Raw genomic sequence first — 17,514 nt, forward strand, 5'->3', positions numbered from 1 at the left:
TCTGCTTCCTCAGGAGAGGTTGCCCTGATGATAAGTGGATCACTGTACTCAGGTGATTTCATGTGAATCTTTCCCCCATTTTAACTAGCCAAATAAAGGCTAGAGCCTGTGATTGGGCAGTGGAACAGAAATGTGGGGCTGAAAGTTTTTGAGAGGGGGGAAAAAGAGGAAGGAGGGGAGGAGACGAGGAGAAGGAGGAGACAGAGGAAGAGGAGGTGGAAGGAAGATAGAACAGAACCACGTGGACAGAGAAGCCACAAGTAACAAGGGAGCTCATAGCTGGGGAATAGAGTAATGCAGTCGTTTATCTGCACGATCTAGGCATGCAACTGAGTTGTGTATTTTTTGCACAGGCTTATTAGGGTTGGAGATTTACTACAACAGGAACTTACTACACACCACAAACAATGAGCCCATGCAGAACCAGGGATATCTGTGACATAGCAGTTATATCCATGTTAACATCCCCCTCTGTGTTAGAAGGCTTTATTCTACTTTCGCAAGATGCTCCTATTGGGAAAAGCTTGATAAAGGGCACATGGGACCTCTCTAGGTTAGTTCTTACAAGTATGTACAAATCCATGCATCTCAAAATAAAGTTAATTAAGAGCAAAGTGTTTAGCTGCACAGTAATGTTTCCAACCACAGAATGCAAAGCAAACTAACACTCCATCCTCGTGTCTCCAACAATTGTTTACTTCTGGGTGTGATGAGCAGTTAGCTGAGTGAATTCATCATCTGATACAATTTGTTGTCATTGGCAAATTGTACATCTGTTGCCCAGTCTCACCAAGACTTCCAATCTGGAATATGTATAAAGATATAAAAGTGGTGAAAACATCTTTCTATTGACCATCTGAACTGTGTAGGGTGTTAGAAATATCTGGCTGGGACTGTGTCTCTATAAACTTGTAGATGAAAGGCTTGGAAGAACGCTATCTGAAAAGAAACATGGTAACCATGGAAACCCATCCCAGGTGCCATTCACACCACATCTCCCAGGTGTTCATCCACACCACACTTCCCAGGTGTCACCCACACCACACTTCCCAGGTGTCCATCCATACCAGCTGTTCTCAACCTTCCTAAGGCTCCCACCTTTAAATACCTTTCCTTCTGTTGAAGTGATCTCCAACCACAAAATTAATTTTGTTTCTACTTCATAATTGTAATTTTGCTACAGTTATGAATTGTAATGTAAATTTCTGTTTTCTCATGGTCTTTGGGAATCTCGTCCCTCAGGCTGTGAACCACACAGATCTACACACCTTTCAGGTGTCCATCCACCCCACACCTCCCAGGTGTCTTGAAAACAAACAAACAAACAAACAAACAGAAAAAAAATTACTATATCGTCCTGCTACAGAGGAGTGAAGGCAGGTTCACAGACATTCCCAGCTTGTCCCAGCAGTGTTCAGAATTCAGACCAACCTTTACAGAGCAGTCCAGATGATGCTCATACATATAGGTGGGATCTGAGAAATATGTCAAATCAGATGTTTTCAGTCCCAATTGCAAATGTGGCCTGAGCAACTGTCTTAGTCAGGGTTTCTATTCCTGGACAAAACATCATGACCAAGAAGCAAGTTGGGGAGGAAAGGGTTTATTTGGCTTACTTTTCCACATTGCTGTTCATCACTGAAAGAAGTCAGGACTGGAACTCAAGCAGGTCAAGAAGCAGGAGCTCATGCAGAAACCATGGAGGGATGTTCTTTACTGGCTTGCTTCCCCTGGCTTGCTCAGCCTGCTCTCTTATAGAACCCAAGACTACCAGCCCAGAGATGGCACCACCCACAAGGAGACCTCCCCCCTTGATCACTAATTGAGAAAATGCCTTACAGCTGGATCTCATGGAGGCATTTCCCCAACTGAAGCTCCTTTCTCTGTGATAACTCCGGCCTGTGTCAAGTTGACACAAAATTAGCCAATACAGCAACAAACTCAGTTTCTTAGAAGTGGAATAGATATAATACACTATCCTTTATTGGTCAGAATATAGTCTTTCCTGTGAGTAAAGCTTTTCTTTGAGCTTCAAGTGTGACAGGGTACCTCCCTAACATGTGCTTCCCTGTTGTCCTCAGGCCAGGCTTCTCTGCATTGTGATATTCCCAAGTAAACGACAAACCTTCTCAAGGCCATTGCTGCATCCTCCCCTCCCCCACCCCATGTTTTCAGTGTACAGCAGGCACCTGTCATATAACAGTCCTTACTAAGCATTACTGAAGTTAATGGAATCAATTGATTCAACTTTAATTAAACTGCCTTACATCCAGTCAGGATTTTCCTGGACAGGCCTGTCAGCTTGTAGCTGTATCTGGCCACTTACACAAAATAAGTATCATGTAGCAGTTTTGTTTTTGTGTTGAGGCTTGGGTTCTTGTCTCCTCTTGTGATCTATGAATGAAAGATGCTAGAATCCATGAAAACTGGCAACTTTAATTCTAAAGAAATAGAAATGCTCTTTGAAATGAAATTGAAGTAACTATCTTGGGAAAAAAAAATGAGATCAAGTAGCATGGATTAATGAAGCCCATCCCTGGGTTGTTTATTACTGAAGTCTCCTACTTGGAAATTGCTGCTTTTATATGATAGGACAGACCCCTGTTAGCTACCACAGTCTCTTGCATACCAATGACATGAAAATGTGGCAAGTGAAGAGGGTGGATCACATTCAATATCATCACAGTGATCTTTTTTTAAAGAAGAAAACCAGAAAAGTTTCTTTTACAGGGAAGAAACACGAAGTTGGTGTTTGTGCTGTGTCATGCCACCAATGCCATCCGACTTCTTAAACTGCAAAGCCACCGATGACATCGGACTTCATAAACTGCAAAGGTATCAGTGCCGCCGGAGACTTTGTATGCTGCAAAGCCACCAATGTCAGAAGACTCTGCAAAGCACTGGAGAACACAGTACTCCTTTATAAGGTTCTGGCATTGAGTGTTGAAGGGCATAGTACAGCCTGTCCTGATTCAACTGTCTCAGCAACCGAGGATGGGGAGGGCCAACCTGTGCTCCAGGAGAAGATGGGAATATTGCTGAATGTTGTACTGAACTTTGAATTGTAGTTCTGGGAATGGAACTGCGGATGGTACTCATTTTTGTGAAGTTAATCAAGGTATTCAGAGAAGCTGTAGGAGACCAGCACTTCCTCACAGCACCTTTCAAAGGGGCATTTGAAAACCAATTTGACAGCAAGTATAGGTTTACCACAGTTTGTATTCTGAGGATCCTACCACAGAGGGCATCACAGTGGGAGTTACAGCCTGATATTTGGGCAGAGAATGACATAGCAACAAATGAATAAGGGCTTCTGTCTAGCCTTCTAACCCACAGAGCAGCTCTTCACAGAGATGCACAGTCAGATTGAGGCCCACCTGTGTAATACAGAAATGACTATTGAATTATCATATGGAATATCCGTTAGTCATGGAAGGTGGATTTTTTTTTTCCATTTTACTCACAATGTGAATTGTGACAAATGGCAGATGCTGTTCCTCTTCTTCCCTCTCCCTCCATTAAAGAACACCAACTTCTCAGCACTGTGTCCATCAGAATTTGATTGATGTTCTTACCATAGTGGGGCACACTCACCCTACGCCAAAAGTGGGAATGGGAAGAAATCAGCCACAATCTTGGGGACATGTAATTTTGCCCTTGGATTCATTTTTGGTATTCTTGATGCAGATTTAAAACCAATGAGGGTGGGAAGTGAGCCAAGTGGATTGTGGAATTGAGGGTCGTTGGCCTGGCAACGCAGGTCAAGGGTCACATTGTAAGGCCGAGGCTAGGAGTGCAGGACAGGATTTCTCTAGGCCAGGCTATCCTGGAACTCACTCTGAAGACCAGGCTGGCCTCAAGTTCACAGAGATCCAGTTGCCTCTGTCTCTCCAGTGCTGGGATTAAAGGCATGCACTGCCATCACCTTATTTTGTGTGCTAATTTGTATCCCCCAAATTGAGTATGAAAGTAGAGAAAGTGGGGAACATTATGATCATGTAACTCATTCCTTCAACAATTATTTTATGGGCATTTCCTATGCTTTAGGTAATTTTCAAAATCTATTTTAGATATATTCTAGGTATATAACCAACATATTTCACATATATTTGTTTCAAATACTAGAATTCCAAAAGGGCAATAAAACTGTTCCCATGGGGAAGAAAACCCTTTCATGGATAGTTGAGGGAACAGTAGTGCATTGAGTTTTCTTTTTCTTTTTTTTTCTTTCTTCTTCTTCTTCTTTTTTTTTTGTTTTTCTGAGACAGGGTTTCTCTGTGTAGTCCTGGCTGTCCTGGAACTCACTCTGTAGACCAGGCTGGCCTCGAACTTAGAAATCCGCCTGTCTCTGCCTCCCAAGTGCTGGGATTAAAGGCGTGTGCCACCACTCCCGGCTGCATTGAGTTTTCTGTGAAGACAGATAAAAGCCTGGGAGAGGATTACAGGGAAGCAAAGTCTACTATAAACATATTGGATCAAAAACCAAGTGCACCCTACACATTAGCAGGGCATACACTGGGGTATTCATAACAATACTTGTAATTAGTCCACTGGTGGAGTTAATTTTTTTTTTGTCTTACACACACACACACACACACACACACACGCACTTAAAACAATAACAACAATAAAATTCTTGTTAGCTGAGCATGGTTGGTTATGTGTACAATTCCAGCTCTTAGAAGGCTGAGACAAAAGAATCATGGATTTGAGGCTAGTCAGAACTATCCAGCAAATATGAGGACAGTCTACTAGCTTTTTCAATTATTACTATTATTATTATAGAATATGATTTGTATGTGGGGCTGTGTGGAATTTTTTGGTAACAGAGTACAAATTCTGAAGTTGGTTTTCTTCTACTCTGGGTTCTGGGGATAAACCCAGGCTCATGTTGCAAGTACTCACTACGCCAGCTTGCTAACCCATGACATTGTCTTAAAACAATGAAAACAGCATAAAAAATCAGGATACAGGGTGACTTCCCTGTTACTGATGTTTAATAACATTGTGACTTCTGCCAATTGCCACTATAAACAAATTAGAGTAATTTGAAGACATGTCATTAATACTAATGTATACAGTCTTAAAGTTTAAGTCAAAGCGACCATCTGTTCTGTGATGCAATGCTGGAATTCCACAGCTTCCCAGTTAAGTTTTGAAGGAAATGCCTGCTAAGGCATTTTTCTCATTACACACTGAATAATTGATAGTTGACAAATGTGACATTTATTGAGCACCAGCAATGTGCTATAAAGTTCACAGAGCACAGAACCATCAAGGATTGCTGTCCATTTGGCTCTCTATCAAATCAAAGTCTGTCATTTGCTAAGTCATCCACACTTCACTAAGCCAAAAGCAAAGAAAACATTGCTGGAGATTCCGGATATAACTGAATGGGACTGGATTTTCTCTGTAGGTATCCCCTTGGGGATTAGAATTAGTTCTGTGGGGAGGCAATTTGCTCCCACGGTGCTGGTAATCTCACAAGATAAACTTGATAAGGAAGGAATAGATTTGAAAGGAGGGCTGTGGGCTACGCTGTCATTTTATGATGGCCATTTTCCTTCTTCAACCTGTGGTTGAGCCTTCAACAGTAACAGCGTGACTTAGGTGAGAGAAGCAGACTGAGAATTCTCAAGTGACAGGAAGAGACAGGAAGTTAAAGGGATAGCAGAAGCCTGGCTTGGTGACCCATGCCTGTAATTCCTGCACTTGTGAAGTTGAGGTAGGAGGACCACTAGTTAGAAGCTAGCCTGGGCTATGTCGAAAGACATTATTTCAATGAGGGTCAGGGTGAGAAAGGTCAGAAATTACTTCCTATTGATTCCTACTGATGGCTGTTGAGTAGCAGTATTAATTTTCAAGGACCGTCCTAGTGAAATGCCACAGATTGTGTGGCTTAAAAGCCCAGAAACAAATTCCTTTCAGTTCAAGGAGATGCAAGTCTGAGATCATGGGGTTGGCAGACTTTGTCTCCTCTGAGGTCTTATTGGCCTTTCTCCTGCTGCCTCTTCATGTCATGGTTTCTGATGTCACTCAGTGTCTGAACCACCTTTTCTTAAAGGAAACTAGTCAGATTGAATCAGAGCCCATTCTAACAATCTCATTATAAAATAACTACTTTGTTAGAAGTTCCCTCATCAAATACAGCTACATTCTGAGATTTGGGGGTTTACTTATGATTTAACATTCAATCTATATTTTTTGTTTTTTTTTTTTTCTTTTCATTTTGAGATAGGTCTCACTATGGATCTCCGGTTAACCTGAATCTTGCTGTGTAGATCAGGCTGGTCTCAAACTTTCATAGGCCTCCTGCCGTGGCCTCCTGAGTCCTGGGATCAAATGAATTTGTGCCTCAATGCCCTACTTGATATCTAAAATTTGAAGAGACACTTTGAAACTTTGCAACCAAAGCATTCTATGCAAGGGATCGAGGAACCCGTAGGTGTATATTGATAGCTTTGTCTCCGGACAGTGAAAACAGCCAGTAGTAGTTAAACATCTCAGCCGCACGTGGGTTCTTCCCTTTATGTAGAAGGTAAAGGCCACCAGGGGCTTTTCAAAGGACCACACATGCAAACGAACAAGGGTCTGTGTCCTCAAAGGAACCCAGCGACTTGGAATACGTTTGTACTGTGGTTGTGACCACCTCTGACCTTTTCCAGGAGGATCATAGGAAGAAATACTCTAAAAGGGAGATCAGTCTACCAAGGTTTGGGAGAGGAGGAAAGGGTACCTTTCTTCCCACTCACCTCATACACATTTACAAAGGCTGTAGGGTTTGACAGTGCAAAGCCCCTTTAGGTCAGCTGACTCTGGGCTTCACCGGGCTCAACTCTGTTTTAATTGTTTGTCTTTGGATGAATTCTTTCCTTCAAGAAGACAAGACCAAGGTTGAAACTTTCTCTTGGGAACAGTAGCAAAGAGAAGACCCTTCAAATGTGGGGAGCTGTGTTTTTTCCCAAATGTCATTGTCACATAAGAACTGAGGGTTTGGGAGGTCTGCTGAAATGTCTGAGGGCAGAGCTACAGTGAGGTCTGCCAGTGATGCAATGGTTTTGCTTGGGGAGGCTACTGTTCCTTTGTGGCTAGAACAGAGCTTTAAGAAAGACAAGAAACACTGTCCTGCCATCTTCCCTCAGAGTTGTTCTAATTCAGTTTCTTTCTTAGGATTCCAAGGTGGTTGAAGTATTTCTCTCTGTCTGTCCATTTTCAACAGGTCAAAGTTAGCGTACAGCTTTAGCTTGTGTTCCTATTGAGGTTGGCCAGGGGGTCAGGATGGATATTCTTTCTGAAGCAAGGAGGGGTACGAGTGGGCACTAATGAGCTGGGGATGCTAGACTGGGCTGCCTTTACCTATAGGAGGTTACTCAGAAACAACAAGTGTGTGTGTGTGTGTGTGTGTGTGTGTGTGTGTGTGTGCGCGCGTGCACGTGCACACACGAAACAGAGAGAGAGGAGAAAGAGAAAGTGTGAGAATGTTTGTGCATGTGTGTGAATGGTCCTCAAAACGAGAATATTTTGTTCATTCCTGACCTTGAAATAAGGAATAAGTGAATTATTATAGTCATTTTTCTTTGTTTTCAGTTTTAACAGACTTTTCAAGCCCATCAAAAACGTATCATTTGGAGCCAGACAATCAGATTTAGTGCATATTACATGGATGGCTCTTGAAAGTATGAAAAACCCCAAACAGAGAATACCTGCAGGGGACATTTAGGACTCTTAACCAATGTCTCCAGGTCCTTTTTGTGCCTCAGTATCCTTTATGTAAGATTGGCGCCTTCTTCTGCTATCAGAGATTCCACCAGAGCATCAGTCCTCTGATTACTTTAGGTAAGAATTATGACACCATGAATAATAACGTTTTCAGTAGAGACACGGGTGGAATGTTTGTTTTGTAAAGGAGAATGAGAAAAAGAAACAATAACCCCAGAAAGAATAAGCGACATCACAATGACATAAAGCCATTGCTATTACATGATCTAGTTAGATACAGCCACACAATCAGGAATGTGATGGAGTCGCATTGGGTTGATGTACAAAGACAAAACGAGAGACAGAAGATAGGCTGGTATATGATCAACCACATGTTATTTGGTTATGTACCCCACCACCACCCCTGGTCTCTCCCTCCCTGCCTCCTTCCCTCTCCCCTCCCTAGGCTAGCTTCAAACTCACAGCAACCTTCTTGGCTTGGCCTCTTAAGTGTTAACATTGCAGGTGGCTGACATGTCCTGGTTATCTAGCTTTCTTGAGGAAAGTTTTGAACTAAATGGTTAAAAGTTAATAAATACAGACAAGTCTAGTGAGTTCAGTGCCTTGGCGGACTATTGGTGGATCACAGCATACCAGTCACTGGGGCAGGATGATGACTTAGAAAGAATTAATATTCATAACCAGTGGTATTTAAGAAGAGTTTTATCTGTGTAGATTAGGTATTACCAAAAACAAATGGGGCCTGGGGAGATAGCTCAGTAAAGTGCTTGCAGTGCAAACGTGAAGATGGTTGGGTCCTCAGAACCCACACAGAAAGCTCAGCAGCTAGGGGAGGTCATCTGTCATCCCAGCGCCCGGTAGACAGAAATGAAGGATCCCTGGAACAAGCTGGCCAGCTAGAGTAGTCACAATCCAGATTCAGTCAGAGATCCTGGCTCAATAAATAAAAAGCAGTCAAGAAAGACACTGGATGTCACCTTCAGGCCTCTACATGCAAGCGACACATGTATGTCTTTGCAATGCAAACATTAAAAATTAAATAATAAACAAGAAAGGAAATGTGACTCTAAGCATGGTGGCATCCACACACTTTAGCATGGCAGTGGCAATGGTGGGTCCATAGGCAATGGAGTGAGGAGCTTTGGGAAGCAGTGGTGCTCTGAAGAGAGGCAAGGTGTCAACTTCCCCATTTAGTTCTATTAGAGCATAGAGGTAATTATAGGAATGGGAAAGTCAATCAGGGTTTTAAAGAGGTACGCACCCCCTCAGGAAAAGAGAGACTAATCTAGGCTCTATAAGGATGCACCTGAGGAAGCAGACTTTCAACAGGCACCTCATTTCCCTGCTCTCAACCTTTCCGCTTTTCACCGGAACTAGATGATCTGTGCTCTGGAATGTTGGTTCTGTGGTTAAGAGTGCTTGCTGCTCCTGCAGAAAACTAGATTTCAGTCTCCAGAACTCTTTGGATTGCTCACAACTGCCTGCAGCTCCAGATCGAGAGGTGGCCCAACATCTTCTGACCGCTGTGGGCACCCACTAGCACATGTTCACACATAAATAAAAATAAGCCTTAAAAAAACTGTATGGTTTGGGGAAAATGTGGAATTCGGAAGGCTAAGAACATTATGGAGTCTTGTATACAATCCCTTCCATCTCACATCCTGTTCTATTCTGTTAGTTCTCTCTCTCTCTCTCTCTCTCTCTCTCTCTCTCTCTCTCTCTCTCTCTCTCTCTCTCTTTTTCTTGACTCTGTTTCCCAATAGCCTTTCATGATTTTCATTCAGAGGCTTAGGAAGACATTCCTCTATTAACCATACTATTAAGATATGGTCTCTGAACAAGCCTTCTGGACAGGACTTCAGATCCCATAGAAGCTGGGGCTGGTCTGCCAGTGTCTCTGAGCAAAGAAGGCAGAATAAGGTTCATATTCTAACTTGGAACCTTGAAACTAAGTGTGGCTACATTATAGTCCACGTGGCAATTCTCCCCTGCCACACCCTCAAATTTCTCTCTGCTGTAAAATGGAAGTTCTTAGGGCTTGTTGAAGATATTTTATCCTCCAAATCAAAACCCCGGGGAAGAAAGCTGGAGGCAGAGGACCTCTGACATCACAGACAGGCTCCTTTTATTTCTGCATGTTGTATTTTTTTTTTCATTATTACCATGTGGTAGTTATGGTGGACCAAAGGTAATTATAGCTCAACTACATAATAAGGTCAACAGAAACTATTCTCGAAGTGTTGTCCGCTTTGTTTCTATATAAATATAGTGCATGCCCTATAATTCTTTTATGGCAACGTACTTTGATCTCGTCTCAAAGAGTAGAGGTCTAGCACTGTGATACTGGAGAGATATGAAAATAGTAAAAAAAAAATTTCAGATAGTAAGCAATTTAATTCTATGAAAGATATATCTCCAGACAGCCTCCAGGTCTTGTTGTGGCATGAGATGGGAAGACAGTCCAATTACAGGTAAGTAAAGGTCCCTAGACTCAGAAGACCCATTTGAGAGCATACAAGACAATTTGATCATTTCAGAGCTCTGCAATTTGAGTTAGAAGACATTTTAAGAGACAGTACTTTTTTTTTTTTTTGTAACATCAGGGAAACAAAAGTGCTTTTCTCGCCTTTGGAATTGCCAGTGATTCAGCAACTCCAGCATGGTGGTAAGTGCTGGTCAAAGGCCAAGGTTCCAGTCTCTCTTACGTGTGTGAGACTTTTCCCACCTTTGGACTTTTAAAAAGATTTTCATTACAGAGTGCTCCGAAGTTCAATCCTCTTGTTTTGTCCCTTTGGATTCTAACAGGGGGCTCAAAGTTGGCTGCTTGCACTGGTTTTTAAAATAGTTTGCTAAAACTGGTGTGAGTTTAACCACTTGCACGTTCTCCCCCATTATTTCCAAGGAAAACCATTCCAATCCCTGTATTGTCTTTTCAGATCCAGCATGTGACTGATTGGTAGAGACTCATGACATTGACATTCTGGAGGTCCTGAGTTCAGTTCTTAGCAACCACATGGGGGCTTGCAACAGTCTGTACTGGGATCCGATGCCCTCTTCTGGTGGTGTGTCTGAAGACAACTACAGTGTACTCATAATCTGTTTCAGTTCAGAGTTAGGCATTGTATCTAAATGAAGGTTCAGGACAAATTGCTCTTTTCTCTTTCTTTTTCTTTTTCTTTTTCTTTTTCTTTTTCTTTTTCTTTTTCTTTTTCTTTTTCTTTTTCTTTTTCTTTTTCCCTTTCCCTTTCCCTTTCCCTTTCCCTTTCCCTTTCCCTTTCCCTTTTCCTTTTCCTTTTCCTTTTTCTGTTGTGTGTATATGTATAGGGTGGGGGACAGCACTCAGTGTTCCACATATGCTAAACAAATACTCTACCACTGAGCTCTTCCTCTAATGTTGAAAATGTTCTTGATACACATTTTTTTTGGGGGGGGGGTGAGGGCAAAACTTGAAATATTAACTTATATGTTCAAAATTTGTTATCTGCTTCTCCTTCTTTCTTATATATATTTTTTCAATTATTATTATTGGTTTTTTTTTTCCTGAAACAGGGTTTCTCTTTGTAGCCCTGGCTGTCCTGGAACTCACTTTGAAGCCCTGACTGGCCTAGAACTGACAGAGATATGCCCGCCTCTCCAGTGCTGGGATTAAAGGCATGCACGAAACACTAAGTTTCTTGGGACTTTTTCTACCGTTATTAACTGACTTCTTACTACCCTCCAGCTTTCTAGCTTCTGATTCCAGAGGGACTCTGGCTCAACCGCTCCACTAATATTTCTCATAAAACAGATCTATATTTAGTGGGAAAAAATGACAACCTGCAATCTACTTCCATTAAAGAAAGGAGAGGCATATATTTATTTTAACTGCATTGACAATATTACTCTATTTGGATGTCCTGCTTAATGACAAATTTTACCATACCCAAAGTGAATTCATTCTTTCCTAATCTCTCAACCTAATAATTTGTGTGTGTGTGTGTGTGTGTGTGTGTGTGTGTGTGTGTGTGTGATTGGCTCAATGCTGTGAATAAGGTCATATGCTCAGGAGAGAACACCTAAAACACAGTAGGGTGCTGGTTCCTGCTTCCTTTCCTGATTCTGTTATACCTGAGAAGAGCTAAGTCAGTCCATGCACATTCGTGTGACCTCCCTCTTCCCTTTATTTATTCTGTCCTGTCCTGTTTGAAATTTTATCTTTACAGCCAGGTACTCCAGTTCTGCTGGGATACAATAACTGTTTCCACAAGACCCCTCGAATATCATACCCCTTTGTCCTGCCTTGCTGCACACACCATAGTCTTAGATATAAAATTCTCAATGAACGTCCAGAGATTTTACACGTTTCTTTTTTTTCCCCCTAAATGACTCCTCTGTCTAAAATACTCATTGCTAATCTATTTAACTCACAAGTGTAAACTTATTTTTTTTTTTAAAGTGTAAACTTATTTTTTAAGGAGCTATTCCAATTTCAAAATTTCAAACCTTCTTTGATCTCTCCTAACCTGATTCATGACTTGGAGACTTGACTTCTTCCAGATCGTCCATAACACCTTCACTCTAAAACTAATGCTTACAAACCCTTAGGGTCTGGACACTTTTCCTTGCAGTCTTGTTAGAGAGGCAGGGAAATGAGAAAGTATGCTTAGATGATAAAACAGCAAGACCAAAGGCATCTTATAGAAATAGGAGTTAATTTTGACCTATGCTTCCAGAAAGCTAAAGACCATAATAGTGGGGTGGCATGGCAGCAGGCCACTGAGAGTAGGACGCTAAGAGATCACATCTTCAATTATACATTCATAGAGTAGTGAGCAACCAGGAAGAGGGGCAGGGCTACAAACCATTGGACCTGTACGCCCACTGGCATACTTTTTCTAGCAAGGCTGTACCTCCTAACAGATCCATAATCTCACAAAACCAATGCCTCCAGTTGGGGGTCAAGTCCTCAAATACCTGTGAGCCCATTAGGCTGGGACAGGATGGGATATTTCCTGCCCATGCTACCACGGATGCCTCTGTAGCTAAGGGCAAGATGTGAAGATGGGACGTTCACCAATTCTGGAGCTAAAGTGAGAAGTCAGATGTTCCCTTCCTTTTACTGACCCCCTCCACCAATTCCTGAATATTGAGCATGGGATGTGGGCTTGGAAGGCAGTGGCCAACCTTCCCATGTCACAAGCTGGAGGCCATCCTCATGGAGACAACTGTCAGAATGTCTTCCACTCTGTAGCTTTGTAGTCACAAGCCTGAACATCCTTGTCTGGCAGGGGCCTTTCCCTTAGACCCTTCTATGCTTCCTAAACATGTTATGAACAATGATGTTCCTGTTCCATGTATTTCCTACCGTGAGTAAACAGAATGGTTTCTAATGCCTACACTCTCACACTTTGTCTCTATCGAACTCCTTTGAAAGTACCAACAAAGTGACTTGATTTTTATATTGTTACAAAGAACAAACTCTGCTGAGATAAATGTCTGATTTGCATAATGAGCCTGTAGTTTCTCCAAACTAAGTGCCACACTCCACAGGAGCCTCACCCCACTACACACACCCCTCTCCTAATGCCCATCCCCCTTCCCAGACAGCCTGATCTGTCTTGTGTGCTCAAGATCCTCTGATCTCTCAAGTTGTTAAGTTCTGGCTCCTCACATCTTGTCTCTGCTACCTGTTTTGTGTTGATGGTTACTCATGTCTGTCACACACATTCAGCACAAGTAGAAAGGAAAGTCGGAGTATCCCTCTGGTAATAAACACTCCGCTGCTGCCGTCCAGTTATGTAAGAAACTAGTACTTCTGAAAGTCACTTAGGAGTAGTCTTGGATAAGTGTACAGGAAAACTCAACTACGGGGACTGGAAAAATGCTGGGTGGCTCACCACCACTTGTACCTCCAGCTTCAGGGGACCTGACATCCTTTTCTTTCACACACATGGCACACATGTGCACACACAGACACACTAAAATTAAAAATCTAATAAACTGACATTTAGGATTGATAGCAATTTTAGTTTCCTAACAGAACCCTGGAGATGCATGTGTGCTAGTGAGTGAGTGTCCAGTGTTTGGGGCAAATTTATGTCTATCTCCTGACTTTTCTTTTTCTTTTTTTTCCTTTTATTGGATATTTTCTTTATTTGCATTTCAAATGTCATCCCCTTTCCAAGTCTTCCCTCTGAAAACCTCCTATCCCATCCCTGCTCCCCCTGTCTCTATGAGGGTGCTCCCCCACCCACCCACTCCTGCCTTCCCACCCTGGCATTCCCCTTCCCTAGGTCACTGAACCCCCTCAGGCTGCATCTCCTGACTTTTCAATCATGGATACAAAGATTCCCAAAGATCCAGGGGCTAAGCTTGACTTCAAGCCAGCTTTTATCAGGAGAGTGAAAGCTGTCTGAGACACCACTTCATGCCTTTTCCACTCTGGTCTCATGTATGATGCCTGCCCCAGGCGAGCACCTCCAGTGACAAGATAGCCCAAGGGGGCAAGTTTTCAGCTCTGTCTTGGGAAGAAGCAGAAGCTTTGAGAATCACTCTAAGGTTGGCTTGTGCATAGCAACCACTGTGGCTTCATCTCCAACACCTTTGCTGTGCTTGGGAAAGCTCCAGGCGTCTTATTTTCCCACATTGGGCAGAGGTGCCTGTCACGTGCTACAGTTGTGATGGCTGGTTATAAAGGTCACTAAGAACTTTGAAGACATTCATCATTGACCAACATGCAGGAAACTGGGAGTGATGGAGGCACAGTAAAGAGACCCAGGCTTGAAAGAATATAAGAAACTTAGCCAGGATGCTACGTGTAGTTTCCAGAACTAGTAGGCTTGTTTCAGTTGGCGGCCATTGGCCCTTTCAAATGCTGTCAGCTTTACCGAAGCCGTCTGCCATGTTTATTAGAATATACTAATAATAGCATCTGTAGCTCTTAGGATATGGCAGTCCTTCTGGATGCCAATTCAAAGTTCAGTTTTCAAATTTATCAACTTTATTTTGAGATTAAATATGGTTCTTCAAAAGTAATGAGATGCTGGTTTATCTGTACTCATTTAAACGAGGGTGACGTTTTGTGTAGCATCTGTAGTCACAAACCAGAAAATGTTTAGTTAGAGAGGGCTGAGGTGATTCTCTTTAAAATCGGGATCAATCATGAGAGGATCAAATGACAGTCTCCTGTCACCTCCTCTCTCTGTCTTTATGTTTGCATTCCTATCACGAAATGGTGTTAAAATGAATCTTGAAGCAGGGTTGGGGGAAATAGGCCAAACAGGGGCTCCCCTGAGTGTACCAGGAAGAAGAGTATGTCTAGCTTTTTCTGTGACTGACAGAGGAGGGAGGCTTTGGGGACAGTGCACTGTGACTCTCAGCTTCTTATTTAGCAGAACCTAACAGATCCATGTACTCCCCTACCCCACATCATCACACTAACCAGCACTGCCTGCGCATTGGGGCTGTCTACTGACAGCAGAAAGACGCTGCTCAGATTATTAGAGGGATTGCTTCTGTGATAATTGGATCCTTTCCTCTGGTAGATATTACAGCCTTTACTAATTACAGGCTAGTGGCTCCGGTGTACACCCCCACTTCCTCCCCAGCCCCAAGTAAGTTGCTCTGAGACAGCAGTTGGAAATGGGAATTATAAAATAAAATCTGGAAGAGGCTCTTCGAGCTTTTCTTTCCCATAAAAATATGAAAATAGAATATCATTTGTGAAGTTCTATTGAAGGAAGACTTGGGAAAGATAATTTAGGCTGTTTAGCAGAGGGAATGTGGCTATTGAAAGAGCGCCAACCACGGCAGCCACGGTTAAAAGAAAAAATGCAATCAGGAGAAATTACTCAGAATGTTTACATTCACTTCCAGTCTTCAAATTAAAGCAGAGCACGTGCTCCTTTGGGTTGCAATTCAAATTCCTGTTTCCTCCCCAGATTCCTATAAACGTAGCAGCTGAAAGAGACTTCCTCTTTTCCTACAGTGACTGCTCCACACTTCACATTTTTGCTTCTATTTTCTGAGGGCTTTATTGCCCGTTTGACACTTTGAAATCACAAAACATCTCCTTCAGACTCTCCGCTCAAGAGACCTGTCTCTCTGACTTTGAGAAGAGTATGTGAAATACTCGAGTTCCAGGACAGCCAGGGCTATACAGAGAAACCCTGTAAAAAACAAACAAACAAACAAAAAACCAACCAAACAAAAAAAAAACAAATAAAACAAAACAAAAAAAAATACTCATTGAGCAGAACTGAACCATGTTAGTCTCCAAGCCAAGCAACCTTAGCCTTGAATCGCTCTGACTACACCAGAGAGGTCCAGTCACCTCCTAGCCTATCAGTCATGTCCTGCCATCATCCTTGACACAACTTGCTTCCTCTTGGGTTTTGGTGACTCAGAATTCAGGGCTCAGTTGAGTCTACTGATGGCATTTGGACACAGGCCAGCAGTGCAGGTGTGAGAACAAATAGAAACCGCTTGTGACCCCTGCAGGTGGCGACAGCCGTTAACGTGGAGGGAAATGCCTGCACATCGCAGCCTGTCTAAGTCTGCTATCTGTCCTCAGCTTTTCCTCTTGCTTGCCTTTTTCTCTCCCCGACTCCCCAATGTAGAAAACGTAATTATACCCAAGATACACAAGAGTGCAAGTGGACCACTCAAGTAAGGAGAAATGACTGTCTTTCTGGGGCTCATGCAACTAGATTTTGGGGGGAAGGGGCAGAAAAGAAAGGGGGAGGGTAAGAGCTCTCACTTCTGATTCAGTTACAATGCCCTACTTTTCAGATGAACGGTAATGGAAACTGCCAGGAAGAGGGAAGTCTGAGGTTATAGAAATCCCACTTCTGAAAAAGAGGCCAAACCAGACACTTTCTAACAGCTTTCAAGAATCTCCCAGAAGGGCCCAGCACAGTGGCACAGTCCTTTAATTCCAGCACGTGCGGGACAAAGGCAAGTGGATCTCTGTGAGTTCAAGGCCAGCCTTGTCTGAATAGTGAGTGCCAGGATACTCAGGACAATGAAGAGAGATTCTGTCTTAAACAACCACAACAGAAGCAAAACAACAACAACATCAACAAACAATAATACCAGCAGCAGCAGCAGCAGCACCACCACCACCACCACCACCACCAAAAATGAGAATTCCGCGAGAAGAGCCACAAAGCAGGGTGAGCTTCCGCTCTGAGGGCACCAGGAGGTCAATGCGTCTGTTGAGCTGCCGCTCTGCAAGTGAGCCAGGCCGTAGGCGTGGACGTGGACATGGACGTGGACGTGGACGTGGACGTAGGCGTGGGCGTGGACCAACAGTTTCCGGTCCGGCATCAGTGTCTTCTGGTGTCCGCAGGCCGTGCCTGAAGCCATGGACAAATATGCCTTGCTGCAGAGGGCTAAACTGCATCTGGATTTCATCCACGCAAATTCGTGAGTTTCCAGAGGGGTTGGAACGGGGTAGTTTTTGTCCACGTGCCACCATCAGGTTCAGTTGGAAAACAAAAGCTTAATGAACTTGGTAGGAGTGCTTTAAGAATGTATTTATGCTGCGTGTGAGGACTTAGTGGGAAAGCAGTAACTCTATATCTGGGGACAGACTGAATAATTTTGATATTCTTCAGGTAAAGCCGAGTGGAAGGATGGTCCCATGTTTATCATTTAACAAATTTAAATATTGGCCAGCAGATTAGAACACTTACTCCCCATCCTTTCTATCCTTACTCCGACATTCTGGAAGACACTGTAAATATATATTTGTTGCTATATAGAGTAATTCGCTGGCGTAGATTTCAATAGCTGTGGGCAGTAATGGCGTACTTT

The 17,514-nt window shown here is 42.9% G+C and overlaps 1 protein-coding gene across 1 annotated transcript in view; it reads left to right on the top strand.

Annotated features, from left to right (window-relative positions):
• The first annotated feature begins 17,035 nt into the window (after nt 1-17,035).
• Nucleotides 17,036-17,514, top strand: part of Morc1 (MORC family CW-type zinc finger 1) — a 181,174-nt gene continuing 180,695 nt past the window's right edge. Inside the window, exon 1 of the mRNA XM_021209326.1 lies at nt 17,036-17,124. Within this exon, the coding sequence (XP_021064985.1) occupies nt 17,063-17,124 (62 nt within the window). The 5' untranslated portion in view covers nt 17,036-17,062. The remainder of the gene's footprint in view (nt 17,125-17,514) is intronic.

This window comes from Mus pahari, chromosome 12 (assembly GCF_900095145.1).
Source record: "Mus pahari chromosome 12, PAHARI_EIJ_v1.1, whole genome shotgun sequence".
NCBI lineage: Eukaryota > Metazoa > Chordata > Mammalia > Rodentia > Muridae > Mus > Mus pahari.